This window comes from Protopterus annectens, chromosome 12.part0 (assembly GCF_019279795.1).
Source record: "Protopterus annectens isolate FY-2018-M chromosome 12.part0, PAN1.0, whole genome shotgun sequence".
In the NCBI taxonomy this organism is placed as follows: domain Eukaryota; kingdom Metazoa; phylum Chordata; order Ceratodontiformes; family Protopteridae; genus Protopterus; species Protopterus annectens.
Window position 1 is genome coordinate 787,521,431 of NC_056746.1, and position 25,604 is coordinate 787,547,034.

The 25,604-nt window shown below is 44.5% G+C and overlaps 1 protein-coding gene across 2 annotated transcripts in view; it reads left to right on the forward strand.

The window, feature by feature from the left end:
• HMOX2 (heme oxygenase 2) overlaps positions 1 to 25,604 on the forward strand; it is a 970,295-nt gene that overhangs the window by 592,808 nt on the left and 351,883 nt on the right. For both annotated transcript variants that reach the window (XM_044089827.1, XM_044089828.1), the window contains exon 5: positions 2,647 to 3,138. In XM_044089827.1, the coding sequence (XP_043945762.1) occupies positions 2,647 to 3,138 (492 nt within the window). The remainder of the gene's footprint in view (positions 1 to 2,646; positions 3,139 to 25,604) is intronic.

The following is a 25,604-nucleotide window of genomic DNA, read 5'->3' on the forward strand; positions in this document are numbered from 1 at the left end:
ACTGGTACTCGTCTATCACAAATTACTCCTGACACTCTTCTCCACCCACTCCATCCTGCCTGTACTCTCTTCTTCACCTCTCTTCCACACACACCATTACTCTGAACTGTTGATCCCAAGTACTTAAACTTATTCACCTTCACCACCTCTACTCCCTGCATCCTCTCCATTCCTCTATCCTTCCTCTCATTCACACACATATATTCCGTCTTAGTGCTGCTGACCTTCATTCCTCTTCTCTCTAGAGCATATCCCAACCTCTCCAGGGTCTCCTCCACCTGTTCCCTACTCTCACTACAGATCACAATGTCATCTGAAAACATCATAGTCCACGGGGACTCCTGTCTGATCTCGTCTGTCAACCTGTCCATCACCATTGCAAATAAGAAAGGGCTCAGAGCTGATCCTTGATGAAATCCCACCTCCACCTTAAACGCATCCATCACTCCCACCGCAGACCTCACCGCTGTCACACTACCCTCGTACATATCTTGTACCACTCTTATATACTTCTCTGACACTCCTGACTTCCTCATACAATACCACAACAACAACAACAGTAGCAACTTTAATTTTCCACCACTGGGCCCAACCGTGCTGCAACCTTTTTGCCTCCTACCTCAGAAGCAAGTGCAGCAGTTACTTTGCCCTGATCCCTCCACAAGAACAATAAACAAGGTAAGCTGTGGTCCACAGTTGGTCCTTTGTCTTCCTTATGCCTTTCCCCATTACCTCTCATGAACAAATTAATTCAGAAAGCCAAACAGTCCAAGACCAGAGTAATCCTCATTGTCCCCTTCTGGCCTCGACAAACATGTTCCCCTTTCTGTGGCCTCTATTAGTACATCCTCCTTGGAGTTTGGATCAGTATCCAGATCTCCTAGCTCACCCATCCAGATTGCTTCCTCTGGAACAGACTACCATGAAACTAACTGCTTGGTTCTGTCAGTTTTGACCATAACTAGAGACACCAGGTTTCCCACTATGGGTGTTGAGACTCTATTGGCTTCCCAGAAGCCTGCTACAAAAAAAAAAAAAAAAAGTTTATCAAAGTAAATGGAAGAGATTTTCCTTTTGGGTGGTAGCCAAAGGTTTAGACTCATTTTCTCCTCCCATATCCTCCATCTTGGAGTTCTTATCTGAAGTTTTTCAAAAAGGTTCTGTTTATACTATTATCACACTTCAAATGGCAGCAATTTCAAATTTTCATATTGGACACAGTGACATTTCCTTAAAGATCTCAAAAGCCTTTCTTAGAGGGACTTTTCTGTTACGTTCTTCCATTAGAGATCCAGTATCTTCATGGGATATTACCATCATGCTCCAAGCTCTGACATAACCCCCCCCTTTGAACCACCAGCCACAATAGCTGTTAAATATTTAGGATGGAAAACAATTTTCTTAGTGGCAATCACTTCAGCCAGATGAATTGCATCATCTTGTAAACCTCACTATTTGATTTTCCATAAGAATAGGGTTTCTCACAGAACTAATGCATCCTTCATTCCAAAGGTGGCATCTAAAGCTAACTTAAATCAATCCATAGATTTAACAGTGTTCTTTCCTAAATTTCCAAAAAAAGGAGAATGCATTCTACACATGCTAGATGTTCATTGCCAACTCAGAATCTATATTCATTGGACAAAACAATTCAGGAAATCTGAAATTTAATCAGCTATGTGTTGCCTTCTCAAAGTCTAAACTTGGTAGAGGTATTGTGAAAGTTGCACTTTCTAAATGGTTGTCAGGCTGTATTTCATTCGTCTGTAGTAAGATGGGTTTAAATTTACAGTCCAAACTGAAGGCTTGCTCATTCAGAGCAGTGGTTACCTCTCTGGCCTTCAACAAGAGACTACCCATAGATGACATTTGTGCAGCAGCAAATTGGTTCACTGTGCATACTTTTGTTGCTCATTATAAACTGGATGTACAGTCCACTCTTCTTGTGGATCTACCATACTCAGGAATGCCCTTCCTTGATACCACCCAGAAAGACAGCTTGGGAATCTGTCTCATATGTCAAATTGGATGAAAATAAACAAGATTGGATACAAGAGTTATGTACATACCATAATGATGGATCCATATTGTCTGATTTTCATCTGGTTCAACTTCCCTCCTCTCCAGCCCCCTTGCCACATTGTCACATATATAGCTTCAAGATGACTGAGAGGTTGTCACACCACACCTTGTTTGTGAGCAACCAGGCCTGTCCATTTGTTTTTTCCTTGTCCCTTTTTCCTAGATTATCTGTTTTCTAATATTTGCCATAAAAAGGTCTGAGACCTCTAGTAAAGGGCAAATTTGATCTGAGGTATTGAAATGGAGTTCAGGGAATTTTGAGTAGGGGTGGAGTTAGAGCCCTGGAACCATGGAAGCTTCAGATTCAGTGCCGAAGTTGGCTCCAATGGATACGACATCCCATATGTTGAACCGGATGAAAATCAGACAACATGGTAAGTACGTAACTTTGATTTTGGTGACATGGACTTGGACTAATAATGGAACACATGACAAATGCCCTTTTAAAATATTAGTATGTTGAGTGAAGAATGCTGAACGTGTTCTAACATACTTTTGTAGATCATTTCAGTAAAACTGCGAAACAGAGTTAGTTTTCTGTAATATAAATCTCACTTTTTCTAGCTGGCTACCGTAGCTTTATACTTCACTTATTCTGCAATGGAAGAAGAACTGGATCATAATAAAAATCACAGTGCAATTGTCCCACTTTATTTTCCTGTGGAGCTCCACCGGACAGAGGCTCTAACCAAAGATCTTGAATATTATTTCGGAGACGATTGGAAAGATCAGATATCATGTTCAGAAGCAACAAAAAAATATGTAGAAAGGATTCATTACATTGGCAAAAATTCACCAGAGTTGTTGGTTGCTCATGCTTACACACGTTATATGGGTGATCTCTCAGGAGGACAGCTGTTGAAGAAGATTGCTCAGAGGGTACTACGTTTGCCTGCTTCTGGAGAGGGAGTATTCTTCTATAAATTTGACAACATTTCAAATGCAGTGAAGTTTAAACAGTTATACCGAGCAAGACTAAATGCACTGGATCTGGATAAAGAGACGAAAAAAAAGATTGTAGAAGAAGCCAACAAAGCTTTTGAGTTTAACATGCAGGTAAGACCTTAAGAGTCTACTGTTTAATACATTTATGTATGTATTTATTTCATTTTTTTGCATCAGCTCACAGGGCAAAAAATTTAAATTGTGTTAGCTTAGTAGCTTGGAAGTCTAAGACACTTGCCTTCCGGCCCTTTCTTGAACTTCATTCAGTATGGTGACAGACAATTATTTACATTTGACCTTTAGGGAGATCATAAATGGTGCATTGCTGTTTCCCAGTAGTTAGATTGTACCTCTTAGCTGTACTGTTTTATTTTTCATAGAATATCCAGAGTTTTAGCTAATATTTGTCTTGTCATCATAAAATTTGTGTTTATCTGTCAAATTATTAGGGACTGCTGTCTCTAAATGATGGACATGTGAGTTTCGTAACTTTTAAGAAATGCATGTTAACTCAAACCATGTTATTCTAGCAACATTCTAAGATTACAAAATCAGTAATTAAAATGTATGTCTGATTTTGTACCATTACCCTCCACACACACACACACTTTTTTTTTTGCCTTTGTCCATATTTCTTGCACTATGTGGATGAGATATTTAAGTCAGATTGCGACTAGCAGCTTGGGAAAGAGAGTTTACTTCAAGTCAAGAGTAGCAATGGAGAGCAATCTGCAGAACCCTATAGACATACTTTTGCATCCACAGTCGTGATTTGATATATATAGTTTAGCTGCACTAAGGAAAAAAATGAAAATGAATGACACAGCATGTATAAAGGGCAACTTAAATGCCACACATGAAGGGCAATTCATATGCTTTAGGTTGTGCCACCTTAATCTCATTGTATAACTGGTAGTTGGGGGTTAGTTGCCTCCTGGACACTGTATAAACAGTCCATGGAGAAGCAAAGAACTTGTCAAGTTTTTTGTGGAACACTTGTTGGTTTTAGAGGGAGAATAGCAGCAACTGGGCAAATAGGAGCCTTCTTGGTTTAGCCACCAAATGGCACACACTTTATGCAGAAAAAAAAGAGATAAACGTCCAGAAAAGCTGGAGTGCATTTGTTCAGTTATCTGATGTTTGCGTAAGTGAACTGATAAAGGTGACATCTTTTGTTAGCGATAAAACCAAGACAAATGCAGTTGAAATACAGTAACCATAATTATATCAACTTAAATAAGGATACACAGATTATGTGAACAGTAGAGAAGGGCACTGATAAAAAAAAAACTGTTGTAATAACCCTAGCAAGAAAAATTTCTGTCTATGTAATGTTTAGGTTGCAGTAATCAGTAATAGTATGTTACTTGGAAGGCTACTGATGCAATTATGGCAGAGAAATTCAAGCCAGTTAAACAGTTCAGGAGTTATATTTTACATCTCATTTTCCACAGTATTTTTAATGAGTTGCAAGTTGAACAAGAATAAAAATATTGTACGTAAACGAACGCTAGGATTCAAAAACAGCCCCACTTCTCTTGGTAAGAGCTGCAGTAAAAAGGAGCTCTTTCCATGATTCAGTATTTTGAGAATCAGAGGCACATTAGCTGCTATGAGGAAAGACCTCAGTATCAGCAAATTTGTATGCCTCTGAAATGCTCTTAACTACAGTGAATGTTAATCATCCCCCTCCTGCTGTAGTTAACACTGACAACCCATGTATTCCAGTGGCAGAGGCACTCCCCATTCACTCTCTGTCACACACACATGCCACATACCTCATACCTGACCCTGATTTGTCAGAACGTCCTAGAAATTTCCTTTTATGTTATTCTTGCCCATGTAAAGCAGACTTTCATTACAGTCAGTCGGTCAGTAATGCCAAGCATTAGATTGTCATGCTTCTTATTGAGCAGAAATTGTACTGCAATGCTAGACCTGTGGCTGTATAAAATTTTTAAGTGACTGAGTCACATTACAGAAATTCTCCCTAGTGTCAACTAGTTTTGCTCCAGACTTTGTCTTGAAGTCCCCATCAATACGGGCAGACCACGCCCCCTCTTAACTGTCCCTTAATTTGCAGGATGCTCCTTCTGTTTCCTAGTTTGGTGCCCATCCTTCTCGACCATAATTCACAAAGTATTACAGTCCTAATGCTAGAGATCCTCATTATATTGTTTTGTAAAACAAAGAAAGAAGTATTAAAATAATTAATTAGTTAGTTCACTTAGTTAATGCTGCTACTGCTTCCTGTGTGAAGGGTGGAGGATTCAAAACATTTCCCCCTCACCTTTCTACTTTACTTTTAAGTTTTATTTTTTTATAATGCTATTCCTGGTGTCTGGTGGTGGTACAGAAGACTAGTGTCCTCTATGGGAGGTGGAAGAGTGCAGGGTTTGAGTGTATTTTAGTGCATTTAAGGCACTATATTGATAGTATCCCTGATGTTTAGTGATCTCTGCACATCACCCACATTGTCTTTATTTTTTTTCTAAGTGGCTTTCTGACACAATATGCAGAGTATCTTTGGTGGTTAGTGTCCACCCCGACCCATATTTAAGAGCCATTAAGACACAGTCTTAGAGTTTTCCCTGGTGTCTGCTGTTTTCCCTGACCCATGTTTAAGTGCAATTAAATCATAATCATAAAGATTTAGTTCTGATGGCTAGTTCCCACACCCAGTGCTGCAGGATTTGCTCCTTAGTGTAGAGGAGTGTTGAGATATGAAAGTCTGCCCACGCACATGCACACCCACCCCCCCTACCCTCACACATACACCCACTCCTACCTCCAAACACACATTTATGCATAGATAAACACACACACACACACACACACACACACACACACACACACACACACACACACACACACACACACACACACACACACACACACACACACACACACACACACACATCTAACTAGCTTCCCTTTTGTGGACTGCCAGGCAGACAAACTGTAACACATAAACTGACACATGCTGTCCTTCCCATACATACATGCACACACATCTGAACGCTACCTGTCCACTAACCTCCCTGGCACTTACCTCTACCTCAGTGGGTGAACATGAGCTACCATTAACCTGTGGGTTATTGGATCCAATTGGATCTAAGGCCAGCAACTAAGACTTTGACTCTGAAGTTTGAGCTTCTCTCCCATAATGCACTGTAACATCTAATTTCCCCACATGCCACTCTTAATGACAGATGTGGTCTCCAGAGCTCTTTAGAAGTAAGTGATTTTTGTGATATTTTTTGGCTTTCCTTTGATAGTTAGATAGCTCTTCAGTCTTATTCTCTCCTCTCCTCTTCCATTACTGTATTTCATTGAAAAAAAAAAGTTATTAGAGGATTGACGTGCCTGTGAATTCTTTATGTAGGCCATTATGGCATTGTTCCTTCTGCTTCTTTTAGTAGTTTTAGTATGAAAGGTTCTCTGATAGGGGGTTATCTTCTGTGTATTGAATGGCTGAGAAGGCTTCTGGCTTTAAAAACATGTGTGGACTGCAGGTATAATTTACCTCCAGAGGACACGTGATAAATGTGTGTAGTGTTGTTGTCTCACAGCAAGAGGTTCTCCCGTTTGATTCTCGGCTGGAGTGCCTTCTGTGTGGAGTCTGCATGTCCTCCCATTGGTCGAGTGGCCTCCGAAATACATGTGTGAATGGGCGTACCTTCGCTGAAGGTTGGGCGTCGGGCTGGCAACTCGGCACCATAAAAATCTACTGCCAATCATTAGCGGACCGGAGTTCCTCTGTGGCGACCCCTAACCGGGAAAATCCGAAAAGACAAACATTGTTTAGGGTTGGCTCATTTGGACCAGGATTGTGAGGCCTTTCCATCTTTTGAATCTAACACCCTAGCAAACAGATACTGTAAAGCTGGTTGTTAAAAGGCTTCTCCCCATTTTCTCTGCAGTTTCTAGCCTTTCTGTTTCTGGGTCTCCTTCTACAAGGAAATCTGCCAAGAAACCCAAGAAGAACAAGGACTGGAAAAAGAAGATGGAAGAAGAAGAAAAAGAAAGTAGGAAGATACCTGCAAGTGGTGGAGTTTTGGATGAGGTGGTATAGAAGAGCCCTAGATCTTCTGTTTCTTTGGATTCCCATTCATATTGGGAATTAGAATCACACCAGTGGCCATCCCTGGCTTTCTTGACTCTGATTTCAGAACCACACTGTCCATAATCCTCAGCTGCCCCAAGTCCTACTAGGGGTACGATATTGGAACCAATCTTTGGTGGCTACTGTTACTCCAAAACCATTGTTTTTCTACCAGAACTTTGCCTGTTTGAGTTCGGTCTCTCACTTTTAGGTGTCAGGATACAGACAGGCCGATACGCCAACCCACTAAGCCTCCTTTGAAAGTATCTTGTAGGTCTCTCAGGTCGTCTAGGAATGTCAGGGAAGTGGATTTGGACAAAATGGTGAGGATCTTTCTGAAGGGTCAGATTGACTTGGTGATCCTTCCCTCTCCCCTCCAGCCCAAGGGTGGAGAGTGAATGCTGACCTCTCCACACCCAATCTAATTCCCCTACCCTGATCCAAATCTTGGATCCTGTGGTCTTGGTTCTGAGTCTTGCCTGCAGGTTTTCCCCATCTGCATCAACTATGTGGTAATCTTCTGCACTGTTGATGGCCTTGATGCATTTGATTATGGCTTTTTTGGAGCCAGCTCTGTCCCAGAACTGAGAGGTCAGGTTGGCTGACTTCAGAGTTGGCCTTCATGTCCATTGAAAGAATTCTTTCTCATTCTGGTATGGGGGAAGGTCTCAGATTCAACCCAGACCTTCAGTATTCCTGGATCTTCTGCTATGCATGAATTTGTCTAAGGACAGCCTGCATTACTAAGCCTTGAGAAGCCCCAAGTTTGGGGTACCCTTGGAGCTTCTCAAGCTTCTCCAGCATTACCTTCTCCAGAGGTTAATAGAAAACAGTAGTGTAAGATGAGGCAGGACCACACATGGCTTGGATGGTACTCCTTCAAGATGTTCTTGTGGACTTGGTGTCTTGGGAAGGAATAGAGGGAACCTGAGGTGACAGAGCCTGCCCCTCTAAAGCTGGGGCATGGCAGGGCACATTGGAGCAAGGAGTCTGCAGTTGATGCTATTACAGTAGTGGCAGCCACCAAGAAGGGGATCTTGGAGGAGACCACGACTGTCCACCCTCTGAACAGCGAGTCTAGGGCCTTGGACAAGTCTGGTAAATGCAAATGTGCTTTAGCAACCTTTGCCATTTGTGTGCTAAACTATATGGCTCATTTGACTAGGCTAAATCCTTAGCTTCTCCCATGGCAGTTGAGACCTTAAGTCGAATGATTCCCAGTTGATGACCATGCTGTCAATTTCAAATGTTTCCTTGCCATTGTTGTCAAATGCAGTGGATGGTATAGCTAAGGAGACAGGCACCCGTATCTCAGTTCCCCATCATGCCTGGATGCGCTTATGCAACTTTGTGGAATGCTTTAATGCATCCTTTCTAAATGCAGGATTTGATCTTTCCACCTTGTTCGGACCAAAAATGTAAGACATACTTTTCAGGAGAGAACTGAATGGCAAAACATTGTCTACATTGGGGTTCCATTTTTCTGTCCCTCCAAGGACTTTTTCCCATATTCACTGTGGATGTAAGTAGTAGTTCTTTCAAAAGTCTGAACAATTTGTCCAAGAAGCTCCTGGTGATAGAGTCACCAAGGGCAGAGGAGGGGAGTTTTAATGTACACCACCCCAGGGGCAGGAGTGAACTGCTAAACTAAGGGTTTAGGAGACCTTTCTCTGGCAAAGTCTTTCATTATTCCTGAATGTTTTCCTGGCTGCCACTTTCTGGAGGCAAATTGGGGGGGGGGGGTGGAGTTGGGAGAGACACTTGGCTCTCAACTTGCAAGCTAGGGAGGCCATCACCACAGAATGTTCATAATTCACAGTGCTGCAGTAGCCTTGCCCAAGACACAGCAATTGGCCAGCTTCCAAAAACTGTGGCTCCTGCCCACACTTCCACTCTGACTGCTAATTGGTTAGCCCTGAAAAGGGGAAATCAGCAATCAGAGTGGAAAATCTTCAGTACTTTTATTAGCGCCTCATGAAGCAGTAACTGGCCTTTGAGCTCCTTTCTGGCAGATAAGTCCACTTTGGGTGAACCCTTCCGCACAGAAAATATTTATTTGTAATGTTTTTAGTGTGTGTGTGTGTGTGTGTGTGTGTGTGTGTGTGTGTGTGTGTGTGTGTGTGTGTGTGTGTGTGTGTGTGTATAGATTATATGTATGTATGTATTTTCTACAATTGTCTGGGACCACTGTTTTTAGCCTTGGTCACTGTGGGGCTTTTTTGATGTAGAAATGTACTGCTTATGTGAACTTTTTAAAGTTTTTTTTTAAGTCAATGTGAGGCTGTATTTCATATGAACAGGGATAAGAACATAGCATATAGTGTTTATGTTCACACTGTGATAATTTACCTGACATTTATTCTGTCAGACTATTTCTTTTAATGGGTGTCTGACAGGACTTTAGTGTACTGTTTGTGCATTTACGGATGGTGTCCCCCTCACCAGGCTCGATAAGGAGAAGGTCACAGTCAGTCGTCTGTCAGGTGCCAGAATCCACCACATCACGCACACACTTAAGCCTCTCGACAACAGGTACAAGTATGACTCTGTCATTGTCCATGTTGGCATGAATGACTGGAGATGTACCTTCCTTGACTATATGAAAAGAGACGTGATTCATAGGATCATAAGATCATAGGAAGTTACTAGTCTATTGGCCCTGAGGCCCTTATAAGCCTAGCCAAAAGTTTAGCCCATGTTTAGACAAGTCAGCATCTAAAGCCCCTGTCTAGCAGGGACACAGGTGGAATCCCAGGGGTGTATTTTCTGTTTCCCATCCATTTATCCAAGTTGTGCTTAAAAAGGGATAATGAGGTACTCTGCTTGACAAGGAGAGGGAGTCTATTCCACTGATGGGGGAGTCTCTTTGATAAAAATCTGTCCCGCCAACAAATCCTATTGATATCACAGACCAGGTTGAGGTCACGCGTACGGGTTGCTCGAGTGGAGCTTGACTTGCGAATGTGCAGCAGTCCCATCAAGGTGGGGTCTGAGATTGCTTTGTATGCCAGACAGAAGCACTTCTGAGAAGTCTGTATGAAAGTGAGTAGAGGGACAGGACTTTTAGCCTATCTGTGTAGGGTAGATGTTTGAGGCCCTGGATTATCCTGGTGAGGAACCTCTGTGGTCACTACAGCTGCTGCATATGCTTTGCAAGGTACATGCCGAAGGGGGCGTTGTACTCAATAATTGGCCTTATAAGGGAAGAATACAGGGATGTTATGACCTCTTTGTCCCTGGATGAGATACCCTTACTTATAAGGTGGGCCGTGTAGAAAGCTTTCCACACAACAGAAGCAACATCAAGTGGTCAAAAGTCAAGTTGCTATCAACCTGGGTGCCCAAATCCCTCACTACTGATTGTGTACTTAGGGCGTTGTTATTAATGTGATAATGTGTGGGCATGTCACTGTCCCCAAAAGGGATGGTGATGCATTTTTTGGCAATCATCTTGAGGCCATGTTTCTGGCAACAGTCATTTGTTTGGGTAAGACCCTCTTGGAGGACGTTCACATTACTTGGGGAAGTCATGACTGCACCCAGCTTGCAGTCATCTGCAAACTTAGTCAGCCATAGCCCACTGGTTTTGGCCTGCACCTCAGAGAAGTATATTCCGTATACCAGAGGCCCCAAGATCGATTCCCGGGGTATGCCGCTCATTACGGGTCTACTGCTTGAGGTGGCTTCCCCTATTTTGATTAGTTGGGTTCTTTCAGTGAGCCAGTTTGCTATCCATCTGGTAACATATGGATTGATGCCTAGTTGAGAGAGTTCATCTATAATGCCCGAGTGGGGAATAGTGTCCAAGGCTTTGGCCAGGTCAGAGTAGGCAGTGTGCACCATCTTCCCCTCATCCATGGCTTTGGTGACTGTCTCAAAGAAGTCAACCAGATTTAACAGACATGACCTCCTGTTGACAAAGCCAAACTGTGTGAGGTCGAGAGTTTGGAGGTTGCCAGTGTCCCCGTTAATGTGGTCCATGATAGTCCGTTCCATGGCCTTGCAGATCAAGCAAGTTAGGCTGAGGGGGTCTATAATTTCCTGGATCGATGGATGCTCCACCTTTGTGTAAAGGGGTGACAGTGGCTGTCCTCCACTTGGCTGGGACTCAGGCTTTGGTTGAATAGGTTGCCTAATGGTGCTGCAAGTTCGTGCCTGACGTCATGTAGGATGCAGCCTGGAATAGGTTCATAGGTTCATAAGTAGGTACTTGGCTATCTGCCCGAGGGCATTTATAATCTTAGCCAGAGTGTGTCAGCTTTCGCCGCCCCGTTGATTAATTAACTGAGCCTCTGTCAAGAAGGGCCAATGAAGTGATCCCAGGGATGTATATTCTGCTACCCATCCACTCGTCAAGGTTTCTCTTGAAGAGTGTTAGTAAGGGGCTCTAACTATTGTAGTTAGGAATTTTGTTCCAAAGCATGGGGAGTCTCTGTGACAGGAATCTATCCCTCCAGCATGTTCTATTTATTCTTCTGGCGAGGTTTAGCTCACTAGAGTGAGTGGCTCGCAGTGATTTGGATTTCTTTAGGTGGAGCATGTCCTTCAGTTCTGAGTTGGACATGGCTTTGTAAGTCAAGCAAAGATCACCTCTGAGTAAGTGATATGCGACTGAGTACAGCTGGAGTTTTTCCAGTCGGGCTGCATAGGGCATATGTTTGAGGCCAGTAATCCTCTTGGTGAGGTAGTTTTGTGGTCTTTCCAGCTGTTGGAAGTGTCTTGTGAGGTACATCCCAAATGGGGCATTGTACTCTATGATGGGTCTGATGAGTGACGAGTAGAGGGGCACTATAACCTCTTTATTTCTAGATGCGAACCCTTTAGTAATTAGATGGGCTACATAGAAGGATTTCCTAACTACTTTGGCAATATGATTGTCAAAGGAGAGATTACTATCTACCTGGGTCCCCAGATCTCTTATTACCTCTTCTGTATTAAGGGGGCTGCCACCTATGTGGTAATTCATGGGTGTTTTGTTTTTCCCAAACGGGATGACTATGCATTTTTTGGCATTTAGCTTGAGACCATGACTTTGACACCAGGTGTCCGTCTCAGTAAGGCCCTTTTGGAGAATGTCTGTGTCAGCCAGAGAATCAATTATGGCTCCCAGTTTGCAATCATCGGTGAACTTGGTTAGCCATAGTCCTCCTGTGTTTGCCTGTACTTCCGAAAAGTATATGCCGAACAGTAGGGATCCCAGGACCGAGCCTTGTGGGACACCACTTATGACTGGTTTAGAGTCGGACCTGGAGCCCGCTATTCTTACCGTGTGATTTCTGTCTGTAAGCCAGTTGGCAACCCATCTCGTGACATAGGGGTTTATGTTCAGGCTGGTGAGTTTTTCTATAATTCCTGAGTGGGGAATGGTGTCAAAAGCCTTGGCGAGGTCAAGGTAGGCTGCATGAACTACCTTTCCCTTATCTATGGCCTTGGTGACTGTCTCGAAGAAGTCGACCAGGTTTAGTAGGCATGATCTGCCTTTAACAAAGCCGAACTGGGTCGGGTCAAGTGTTTGGAGGTTCCCAATGTCTTTGTTAATGAGTTCCATGATGATGCGCTCCATAGCCTTGCAGACCAGGCTAGTCAGGCTTATGGGGCAATAGTTACCAGGGGTCAGTTGTGGCCCCTCCTTTGTGGCACGGAATAACCATTGCTGTGGGCACGTAGCCTGTGGAGAGGCTGAGGTTGAACAGTGTGTTTAGGTGGGGGGTTAGTTCGTTCTGTAGTTCGTGCAAGACGCAGCCTGGGACACCATCTGGCCCCATTGACACTGTGCTTTTGGCTTTTGAAAGGGCTGTTTTCACCTGTACGTCTGTGATTTCCGGGACACTATACTTTTCCGGTATTGTTGAGGGACCTTTTGGGGGTGAGAGGGGGGTGAAGTTTGCACTGAATCTATCTGCCAGGATGTTGGCAATATCAGTGGGTTCAGTATATTTTGTGCTATTTTGCACTAGCTCAGAGCATATCTGCGAATTGCCACTTAGATTCTTGACATAGCTAAAGAAGGTTTTGTGGTTATCTTTCGAATCCTTAGCTATTTTTCTTTCGAAGTTAGCCTTGGAGGATTTTATGAGGGACCTTAGTTTCTTACTGATACTGATCAGGGATGTCTTTCCTTCTTGGGATTTTCTTTTTTTCCTGAACTAGTTTCCTCCTTCTGTTGTATAGCCTGTTTATGGCAGGTGTCCACCAGACTGGTTTCCTTCTCTTAGGGGAGTGAGTCTTGGTTTTGCTAGGGATGGCATGATCCATGCATCCTTGTAGGTGCTCATAGAGTGCATTTGTAAAGGTTCCTTCATCTTGGACACTGTTATCCTTTAGCGTGGGGGCTGTGAAACTTACCACCTCTATCTTAAATAAGGTGAAGTTTGCTATAGAAAAGTTTTTCACTGTGGTTTCCTTGGTTGGAGGTGGTGGTGTGGTGTGGACATCCAGAGTGATAGTTTATGGTCAGATCTAACCAGTAACGGGTTGACCTCCGGTGTGGAACACCTGTCGCCCATGTTGGTGATGACGAGGTCCAATATGTTTTCACCTCTGGTAGGGGCGTTTACCAGCTGATCCAGGGTATTTGAGTTGATAAATTCCAGAAAGCGCTGGACATGGGAGTTTGTACTTGAGTAGTTTTCCCAGTTACCGGTAGGGTAATTGAAATTGCCCACTATCGGCGTGTTCGGTAGGACCTTCATGTTTTCCAGTGTCTCCAGAAAGGTGGAGTGGTGGTCCTGGGTCATGGAGTGTGATCTGTAACAGGCCACAATTTGCATTGCAGATTTGCCTGATGTTAGTTGCACATGGATGATCTCGGAGGAATCATGCTGCGCCACTAACCTGGAGGTGTAGGCATCCTTGATGAATATGGATACACCCCCTCCTTTTGTGTTTCGGTCCATGTTCTGTGGCCGAAATGTGTGGTATGAGTTGTAGCCTGATAGTGCTGGGGTGCTCTGTGGAGCCTTGAACCAGGTTTCAGTTACTGCACAGATGTCCACATTCTCCATACTGAGGAGTGCTTTGAGCGCGTGTATTTTGAGATTTAAACTCATGGCGTTGAGTAGCATAACCTTTTTTTTTTTATTTGTGCTGTTTACGGAGGTGGGTTTGACTTTTGAGCCTTGCCTAAAAAAGGCCTTATGGGGGCAGCAATAGCCTTGGCCAGTATTCGAAAGCCTAGGGGTGACAGGTGCAAGCCGTCTCTTGCGAAGCAACGAGGCTTGTCGAGCATGTCGTCCCAGGCTGACAGACACTGGATCCCCTTTGAATGACACCAGAAGCTTAGCCAATTGTTGAAATTGATCATTTTTTCTTTATACTGCGGTATCATTCTTGGTGAGGGCAGGATGCTACTCAGGGTCTGGGTCATACCCGCCTGGGCTACATGATCAGAGAGCTCTTCCATGTCTCTTTTCATGTAGCCCAGGGAGGTAGGTCTCAGGTCATTCACACCAACATGAACAATGACAGAGTCATATTTGTACTTGTTCTGGAGTGACCTGAGTGCTTGTGTTATGTGGCGGATTCTGGCTCCCGACAGGCAGCTAACAGTAACCTTCTCCTTGTCCAACCTAGTGAGTGGAATGTCAGTGTGCCTGACTACAGAGTCACCTATTACTAGTTTGTTAGGTATGTTATTTCGCCTTAAGGGCTGTGATTGTGCAGCACACTGATTTTGTGTTTTATGTGTTGTCTGGTTTGTGACGGGAGATGCAGGTTTTTTGGGTGTCTGCTTTGGAGGTCTGTGATGCTTTTGCAGGTTTTTATTTAGAGCCTCCGCATATGATTTAGTGTATTTATGTGTATTTTTTGCCAATGCTGGTTTAGTATGTTTATGTGAGGCTGGAGGTGTGGTGCAAGTGTTAACCTTCTCCTCATGACTGCCTGTTCCAGTCTTGGGTGGAGAGAGCTTAGCCTCCAATTTAGCTATATAATTGCATCTCTTGCATATTTTAATGTTTTGTGGTAGGAGGAGAGGGTTGTCTGTGCACATGAGGCAGTTATAACATTGCCTCAGGATACCCAGGTTCACCAGCTGGACTGGAGAGTATACCTGAAATTGCCCTTTGGTCATGCCTGAATAGTAAGGTGAGCTGCTTAGAATGTTATCGGGTCCCATGGATCCTAGGGTACCCCCTAACGCCCTGATCCTAGGTGACTTCAACCACCCCACCATAGACTGGGTGAATTATTCCTGCACTAATGCACTCACCCAACGATTCCTTGACTTCATCAGTTCTAACGCAGTAGACCAGCCCGTCTCATCCCCACAAGGGTAGTTAATATTCTGGACTTGGCTCAACCAACGTGGGTGACCGCTGCACCACTCACATAGTATGTTCTTCCCTATTGAGATCAGATCATCAGTCTGTCTCATTCAAAGTTTCTGTCCCACCCAACCCCGTAACCAGGCTAAACAATTTCACAAAAGATGACTACAACCTCCTAAGGGAGGGTATCAGTACCTTCATGCCACCGCACCCCTCAGAGGATGCAGACAACTATGCTGAACTGTACGCCAGTGCAGTATACAGTCACCTGTACAACTGCATGGACTCAGCCATACCCAACAGAGCTAAAACCTGCTCCTCAACCAAGCATAAACCTGTCTGGTGGATATCCTCTATCAACAGGCTTTACAACAGAAGGAAGGAACTGTTGTCCAAGAGTAAAAAGGAACACATTCCAAATTGGAAAAACTCCCTCCTCAGCATCAACAAGCAGATTAGAGCACTAGTGAAAACCTCCAAAGCCAATTACAAATTGAAGCTAGTCTCTGAAACAAAAGGAAACCACAAAGCCTTCTTCAGTTGCATCAGGAATCTCCATGGCAAAGCCCAGGTTTGTTCCGAATTAGTACTTAATGGTACCACTTACACTGATTCTGTTGACTTAGCCAACCTGCTGGCTGATAGGTTCAGTGCAAGCTTCACCCACTATTCCTCCCCCAAAAGCCATTCGGCATCGCCGATACTTGTCCAACACCTCACATCTCCATAGATCAAGTGTTGAAGACCCTATCCAGGGCAAAGAACATAGCTTTCTTAGGATCTGATAGTATCTCAGGCTGTGTTCTGCACCATCTCCAGCAAGAACTAGCTTCGCTGCTGAGCACCCTGTTCAACCACAACCTAATTACAGGCTTCATTCCAGCAGAATGGAGAACTCCTAATGTCATCCCTTTAAACAAAGGTGGTGCCACTACTGACCTGAGAAACTATCTCCCCATTAGCTTGACAAGTGTGATCTGTAAAGCCATGGAGCGTACTATTATGGATCTCATAAGCAAGGACATAGGCAATCTCCAAGCACTTGACCCCACCCGATTCGGATTCGTCAGCGGCAGATCTTGCCTGTTGAACCTTGTTGACTTCTTTGAGACTGTCATCAAGGCCCTGGATGAGGGAAAGTCAGTACAATACAGCTTACCTTGACTTGGCCAAGGCCTTTGAAACAATCCCCCCACTTGGGCATCATCGAAAAGCTAACACAAGTTGGTGTAAATCCCTATCTCATCAGGTGGTTTGCCAGCTGGCTCACCGATAGGACCCACAAGCTCAAAATAGGCGCCACCTCTGACAGCAGACCTGTCACTAGTGGTGTTCCCCAGGGATCTGTCCTGGGACCCCTACTGTTTAGCATCTACTTCTCAGAGGTCCAGGCAAAGACAAAGGGCCTGTGGCTGACCAAGTTTGCAGATGGCTGTAAATTGGGTGCTGTAACTGACTCTTCAGATGATGTTAACATACTGCAATAGGGTCTCACAGCAACAAATGACTGGTGTCAAAGTCATGGCCTTAAGTTAAATGCAAAAAAAAATGTATTATCCTACCATTTGGCAAAAACACAGCCTCTACTGATTACCACATAGACAGCAACCCCCTAAGCACACAACCTGTGGTGAGAGACCTGCATACTCAGGTTGACAACAGTCTCACATTCGACTGTCATGTAGCGGCAGTGGTCAGAAAAGCCTTTTACTTGGTTCATCTCATAAGTAAAGGGATTTTATCCAGAAAAAAAGGAGATTATTACCTCTCTGTACTCCTCTCTGCACTCCTCTCTTATTAGGCTTTTAATTGAGTGTAACACCCTGTTTGGTATGTACATCTCCAAACACCTGCACCAACTGGAAAGGCCACAGAAATACCTCACAAAGAGAATCCTTGGCCTCCAACATCTGTCTATGCGGACAGGCTCAAATCACTATCGCTTTACTTGGTATCATACAGATTGCTCAGAGGTGATCTGTGTCTCGCCTAGAAGGCAATATCGGACCTTGCCGGAATAGACATGCTCCATATCCGTAAGTCTAATTCCTCACGCATTACCTGCTTGAAAGGCCTAAATCTAATATGCAACATCAACAAAACCTGTTGGAGAGATAGGTTGTCTCCCAGAGGCTGCCCCGTCTCTGGAATAGACTTCCCATACATGTCAAACAGAGTACCTCGCTGACCCTCTTCAAGCACAACTTTGATGAGGGGATGGGAAACCACAAATTTGTCCCAGGGGATTCACCTTTGTTCCTCATTGACAGTGGTGAGAGGTGTTGACTGAGGTTTCTTTTTTGGGGATAAACTCTTGGCTATGCTTGTAAGGGCCCTAGGGCCATTAACCTAGTAACATCCTATGAGTGTGTAGTGCTTGTGTTCATGCAATTGCCTGATATTTTTCTGTCACACTAATTTTACATCTAAGGGGCTCTAACAGGATTGCCATGTACTACTTGTTCATTTACAGGGCACATAGTGCTTGTGTTCATGTTGTGAGAGTTTATCTGACATTTATTTCTGTCAGACTGATTTTACTTCTAAGGGATTTCAGACATGATTTTAGTGTACCACTTATGCATTGCTATGTTTTGGGGACTCTGTATTTAGGGGTAAGTGTGTGTTTGCGTTGCTTTTGTAGACTTTTGACAACTTAACTTCAAACTGACTTATTCCTGAGATCCTAGCTAATTCTGATTCATCCTTCTCTGTCATAGTATGGATACTTACCCCACTCCCATTGATTTGACTTTGGCAGTTCATAGCAAGAAAAATAAAAAAAAACATTTCTAAGAGAGCTCAGTCTGTGCCTCAAACCTGCAGTGGCCATTTGTTGTTCCTCAGACTACTCCATGACTTCTGCAATGTCTTCTGGTGTAGTCCACCAATTGGAGGTTAGCCATTTCCTCTTGAATGGTTCCATTGTCAGGATAGGGCATGGGAGAACCATCTTAACTGGGACAGGGAGTTTTTTCCAGAGGATACTACTGTGTATGCCCTGGGGAAGATACCTCTTGTAGGGACACATATTTCTCTCCTTGTTGATCTCAGATGATGTTCATCATATTGATCAATGGTGCAGTAGCTTTGTCCTGCCAAAGATTTAACAGCCAGGGAGGTTATGTCCTGCCAAGGATATAACAGCCGGCTAGCTTTCAAAGCTTTAGGACACCTTCCACACACCCAAGCTGTCAGGCAGCTGGAGCTGAGTTGACTAAAAGACAAGTTTGAGTGCAAAGCCCTTCAAAGTTTTACTACTGCCAAAGAATACATTCCTCTGTGACTTTTGATGATCGATGGTTGGCATATGCTGTCATTTTCTGGGTGGATAAGACCCCTTTAAGTAAAAAAAAACTTCCATTTTGTTGATGTTTTATTACTTTTCCCTTCAAAAAAAGTTATTTTAAAGCTAGGAGTGTTTTGTTTTAACATACTGTCTCAAGACTGTAAAGCACTTTTACGTGGAACAATCACTTTTGTTGTCATCTTAAAAGTATTGTAAAGTAACTGAAAACATTTTTTCTGTGGAGAAATTGTGTTTATTTTTGGGGCTGGCATTGTGTTTTAAAGTTCTTTTTACTATATTTTTTTCTGTTAAAAAGTAATTTTTGTGGAGTGGTAGTCTTTACCGGCATTTGCTGCTTGTCTTCCTCTGGGAAAGAGACATCATTATGCCTTCACCAGGGAACAGACTACTAGCCCTACAGTCAGTCCTTCTTCCAGCCACAAAAAAGAAAAAGTTAAGCAAACAGCCTTTGCCAACACAGCAAGCTAGCAATTTGCTTCAGCCTCAGGAAGGTGACTCTGCTGTGGAAATTTGTTGTACCTTAGACTATTCAACTTTTACTATATGTACCTTTAGTGTAGCACATACAGTCACTATGGACTGGGGGTTGGCCATGTCCTCTGTGGCTGTTGTGATTCCCCTCAGTGGGCAAGGGAGAGCCACTCTTGTTGGTTCTGGGAAAGGGAACAGTGAAGGTTTCTCAGTTGTGTCAGCATGCTGTGCCCATCCCTCAGGAAGCAACTGCTGCCATTAGTAACACGGCTGGCCCCATTTTTCCTTTTAAAAAGAAACTGAAAACCAAGCATATATCTACACCTCCTCAAATTTCTTTGGATATGAGTAGTTTACTGGGTCTGGCTCAGGGTTTAATTCAGGCTATTGATCCATCTTGTAAACTAGTTTTGGGTAAAAGAAAGAGGGATTCCTCTCTTCCTTATTCTGAATCTGAACAGGAAGATGCAGGGAAGGATATTGGGATTTTACCTCAGATTTCTGATTCAGACTCATAGGAGAGCTCAGTTTCTGATTCTCCCTGTGGGAGTTTCTCCTTCATGCTAGAATGTGCCAGTTTTTTTCAGTGGGAGAACACTGGGGTTTCTTAGTCCCTCAGCAGAAAATACTATGAGTTGTTACAGAAGTATTTTCCAGAAGCTAGACCCATTCCTCCTGTTCTATTGGTTTAGAGGATATGTGTGTGTGTCTGTTACTGTCAGTAATTTTTCTGATAGTCAGGCAACTGCCCCTAAAAAGATAAATAGGATGTATAAAGTTTCTCAGTCTTTTACATTTTTGTACATTATTCCCAAACCAGACCCAGCAGCTATAGCTTTATTTGATCCCACTGCTGCTAAACACTTTGTTAATTACAATCATGTTCTTTCTGATATTATATTATACTGCCTGTAGCAATCCATTCACAATTTTTAGTCCCCATGGAAGCAGATAGGCTTTAAAAAGATGTTCTTCATCTCACATTGCTGCAGTCCTTACTTATGGGTAGTCCGCTGTCCTCGGTCGGCCCGAATACCAAAGTATTAGGCTGACGTCGGTCATGGGCGCTCAGATCTGATATCAGAGCGTCAGGGTACAAAAGCGCATGACCGACGTCATATCCTCAGTCTTTTTTGCCGCATGGTCCGATGCAGAAGCAGCGTTGCAAGTGCCGTTCGGGCGCTCTGAAATTTTTCAATTCGGAGTTTCAGACCGATACCAAGTTGGGCTAAGTACCCGCTGGGGAATATTTTGTTTTTTCTTGCCTCAGTTATTTACCGGATGTCAGAAAGTGAATAATTGTATTTCTTGTGGGAAACAGATACCGCATAGGGATTACCACTCACTTTGTATTCCTTGTTTGGGACCGGAGCACGACGTAGTCGGGTGTCGGTTTTGTGCTAGGTTCAATAAGCGCACTATAAAACGGAGGTTAGATTGGCGCTAGGTTAGTCTTTGGCAAGCGTGTAATTATAATATGCCGCCGGATCCTCGGCGCCAGCTTCCAAGAAGAAAGAGAAATCTGTGAAGCCTAGGCAGGATGATTCGTCCGTTTCGGACGCCGGTCCATTAGAAGCTACAGGGGAACAGGTGGATCCGGCTGAAGTTTCTGCTGAGACTCAGGGGGAAACTTTGATTTTGCAAGAGGTGGCTTCACAGGAGTCAGGTCAGGCTGAAGGGGCCTCACAGGTTACTATTCTCCCTACTGGGCCTAGGGTGGTTAGGCCTTCTGCTACTATTTCTAAAGCTCCTTCTAAGGGCAGGTCTGTTTTGCCTTCCTCTGGTGTCAGTCCTGGTTCCTCAGGGTCAGTGCCTAAAAAGCACATGCTTAAAATGGCAGAGGATTTGATTACTTTAATTAGAGGTTCTATGCTCCCTCCTGATAAGAGGCCCAGGGTAGAGCTAGAGTTGGAAAGTTTGGAGCAGGCCTCAGATGATTCAGAGTCTTCTGTGGAAGACATTCAAGATTTTCCTCCTTATTCGGATTCTGATGCAGAGGATTCCACTCCTTCTGCTTCTCCTCCTGAGGATTTTTCTTTTTCAGAAACTTTACATTCCATGAGGGAGCATTTTAAGTGGGAAGGACAGGATTTCTCTGATTCTCGGAAAAGGCTTAGGGAATTTTTGTTTTTACCACAGCATAGACCCTTAGCTATACCTCCAGTTTTGGATGTTGTTCAAGATGTTTTCTCGGAGGCTTCCCTTAATCCAGATTCTGTGCCTCCTGCGCCAGTCAAACCAGACAGGTATTACAGGGTGCATGAGGCTCATAAATATCTGTATAAAAGTCCTAGGGCAGACCCAGAAACTATTAGTCAGGGGCCTAAGGGGGTTAGAGCTTCTGTTGTTAAAAATCCGGTTCCTCTAGATAAGGAAGCTAGAGCTTTGGATAGATGGGGTAAGAAGGTGTATACCTCTTCTCGCTAGCTATGAGGGCTTTAAATTGCCAGTTTCATATGTTGAAATATCAGAATTTCCTCCTTTCTCAGCTAAAATCTAAAGTGGATGCTTTAGCAGAGGGTATTGAGTGTAAAGAACTGCAGGATTTGGTACATGTCTCTGAACAGGTGGGCAAGCATTCTTTACAGTGTGGCTTTGATGCTTTACAGGCTTCTTCTAGGGTGGCTGCCACTGGTTCAGTTATTCGAAGGCACGCCTGGCTTAAGGATCAGAATTTGTCTGAGCATGTTAAGACTAGAATTCTGGATGCCCCTTTACAGTCTGAAGTTTTGTTTGGTCCTCCTGTAGAGTCTGTATTAAAGAAAATGGAGGACAAGGCTAAGTCTATGCAGACTGTTAAAGATTTTTTGCAGGTGCAACCTCCAAAGTTTAGTAGAAATTGGCCTACTAAAGGATGGACTTACCCTTCTTCTGATTCTCAGTCTAGGGGCAGATCTAGACGTGGTAGGGGCAGAGCTCAGAGTTCCTTCAGACCTAGAACATGGAGTTCGCCTGCACAGTCTGCAAGTGAGGGCAGGGGCCAGTCCTTTCGTAAACAGGCCCAATGACCTGCATTTTCAGCTGCCAGATTCCTCTTGTCTGGCAGCTCCTTTGGGAGGAAAGTTAGCTCTTTTCAAGCAAAACTGGCTTTTAGTCACCCAGGACAAATGGGTATTGGACATTATAAACCGAGGCTACAAGTTCTGTACAGCGTAACTCTGATAGGCAGATTGTCCCTGAGAAGGCAGTTAGATTGTACAACGTTCTTCTGCCTTTCAAGTTTTTAAACACTACAGACCTGCAGCAGCTACAGCTTTAGTTTTCCAGCTGCTGCCAAACATTTAGTTAATTGTGATCATTTTCTTTCAGACAAGGTTGGTAAAACAAGTATATGAATGGGAATATGCTTCTGCAACTTTGACTTAAAGAATTTTGAATTGTCAGTCTCATATGTTAAAAGTTTATTCTGACTAATTGTGAAAGTATGAGGAATGTGTTATCTGCATTTCCTTCATGTAAGGAAATATTCTGTATATACTTCTTCCTGGGTTGAAGCCACTAGTACTTATTGAGGAGGTTTGCATGAATGAATTCTTAGAACCTCCCAGAAGACGTAAACATTGAGATTTTAAATTCTCCTTTGGATGGGGAGATGTTATGTGATCCTATCTCGCCTACATTCTGAATGATGGGTTCGGAGCCGATCCCTCGGCTCCCGGCAGCTATGCCAGGCGGGGGGAGAGTCTGCTTGTGGCTGGCCACTGTATCCCAGGATGCCTGCCAGTCCCCAGATCTCGTTTACGCTTCACAGAAAGCGTGGACTCGAGCTGGCTGGGCTGGTGCTTTATTATACTTTCTGTCAGTTTTTGCTCTTTTATATCAAAGCTGTTTAGCATTGCTCCTTGCCTTTGATATGCGTTTGGTTTAATTTATTGTGTTGTTGGTTGGAGTTTGTTTATTTAAATCAGGTTAGCACCGGTCAACCTTTGTAAACTTTAAGCTTGGTGGTTTAGAAGTTCCCACGTCATTGTGGGTTTTACTATTACTGTAAGCCTTGTTTGTTGCAGCGAATCTATAGTTGAAATTTCCTGTCAAGTTGTTTAACATCATGTCCTCTCCAACCCTAGGCCTTGGGAAAATGTTCATGTGGATATTCTTACTGATGACCATTTGCTTTGTGTAGCATATGTGACTTGGGGGCAAAGTCATGCAGTATGTCGCTTTTCCTCAAGATTATCAGGAAATTATCTCAGGGGTTAATTAAACCCTCTTTTGAAGAAGCCTTGTCCTTCCTCTCGGCTCTGCTAAAGAAAAGGAAAGGAAAAACCGGTTCAGCCAGTCCGTCCGGATCCGTGCCAAGAGATTCAGACTCTCCTTCCGGCTCCAAGACTTGGTGGGAATGGGTATGGTAAACTCCTCCGGCCGGGCCGATGGCTGGGGCATCGAGGTCGTGACTCACTGCTCGAACCCATTAAGCTCAGACACTTCCTCTGCGTGTCTACCAGTACCGATGGAATCTGATATTATTAGCCCGATTCTCCTTCCGAGTCGCCTGGGCGTCCCTAATTTGCCAGGGCGGCTGAATTATTCTGTTCCTGGACGAGAATGGCCGGATTCTGATTATGAACAGGTCTCAAAGACTGTTCCAGTCCCCAGTCTTCCAAAAAATTTGTTTGGTTCCGACCCGGATTGGCTTGAACCCGTGACCTCAACCACCGTGCCATTCCTCCTCCCCGACTGCCCAGGCCGATGAACAGGTGCCTCTGGAGCGATTAGGTCAGGGAGTGGCTCCGACCCTTACTCCAACCGAGACCCTGAGGTCGGGGTTGGTGCCCAGCCCGACCTACCCGGCTGGACCGGTGTTTAGGGACCTGTGCTGGTTCCGAGCCTCGGTGCCCGGCTCTTGGGTTCCGTCTATCATGGCTCCGGAGGTGGGGACCTCCAGAGATTACAGTGCAATGAGACAGTGGCAAATCTCTTACATCTCTCCCCGGTTTAACCTTCCCTATGGGCGTGGGAGACTGGGTCTTGTAGTTCCCCTGTGGCCCGTAGCCAACCCGCAGGCGGTTCCCTCTCCCTGAGGTTCTTAGTTGTCTTCAGAGGAACCCCAAGGAAGATCGTTCAAGAGGAAGCACGTGATCCCCGTCTATTACATAGGACACTGATATGGATGATGCTGATGGGTCATGTCGCCTCGGATGATGTCTCATTTGCAGACATCTTAGAGATCCTCAAACAACGAGGCTGGATATCCAAACCCCCTCTGCTGAAGAATCAGTGCTCCTCAAGGCCTTTGGGCTCAGCCTCCGCCTCCTGGGTGTCTCCGCTACAGCTTCTGGATTTAGTTTGTCGAAGCGGGAAATCCAGATACGTGGAACCAGTCCTTCTCGTCCAAACAAATTTTTATCTGCTCCCGAGAAGGAGTTCCTTCTAAGCTGGGCTGTAGATGCCATGGTGGTGGCATCTGCTACACAACAGGAGTGGCAGAGGCTTAACGCCATCCATCCTCCTAATAAGGAGTCTAGGAGTATGGATAGAGGTAAACCTTGACTTCAGGGCCTTTACCTTAAGGTCTCTGAATTATTTGGCACATTTTACCAGGCTTCAGAGGGATCTGGTCAAGGAGTTGTCAGATTCCTCGGTCAACCTACCTGGAGCTAGCCCAGTCCGTTAGCTCTCAGTTGGCTATCCTCGTCAATTGCTAACTCGTCCATGAGGCTCATTTCCTATGCGGTAAGGCCGGTTAGATGGCAGGCACAAGGTTCTCCGACCAAGCCTGGCTTGTTAACAGAACGGAGCCTTCAAGTCTTCCTCGCAGGGACCCCTTTGATGGGTCCTCATTGTTTGGACCCAAGGTGAAAGACACCCTTACCGCTGTGAGCAAGGGAAAACTTATCTGCCTTAGGGGCCCGTTATTCCACTCCTTCGGCCTTACCCAAGGCCAAAGGAGGGAAATGTGGTTCGAAAATCTAAGTTTTTCTCCCAACAGCAGGAAGATTCCCGTCCAGAGGCAGAGGTGGGAAATTTTTCAGGAAATCCGTCCAGAGGCGTGCAGAGGGCCCGCAATTCTGGAGACCGGAGTCCTTTCGTGGCTCTTCAGCCTCCCACAACTGAGGGATTGCCCGGCTGTGCTGCTCGAGCCAGTCGGGTGTCGCTTTGCCAAGCACCTAAAAGCCTGGGAGTCAATCACTCAGGACAGATGGGTGCTTCGGATAATTGCGGAGGTTACACCATCCCATTCAAATACTCACCCTCCGTCCAAGAGAATCCCGGACCCACCACCCAGTCAAAGGGAAATAGCAGCCAGAAGCTTTAAAGCTGCTAGAAAAGGAGTCATCCAACCGGTCCCCACAGACCAGATCGGATCAGGAAATTACTCCAGGTTCTTTTTAGTGCCAAAAGACAGGGGACCTGAGACCAATATTGGATCTCAGCAGACTGAACAATCGGCACGAAATCCAAATTCGAATGGTCACGTTTGAAT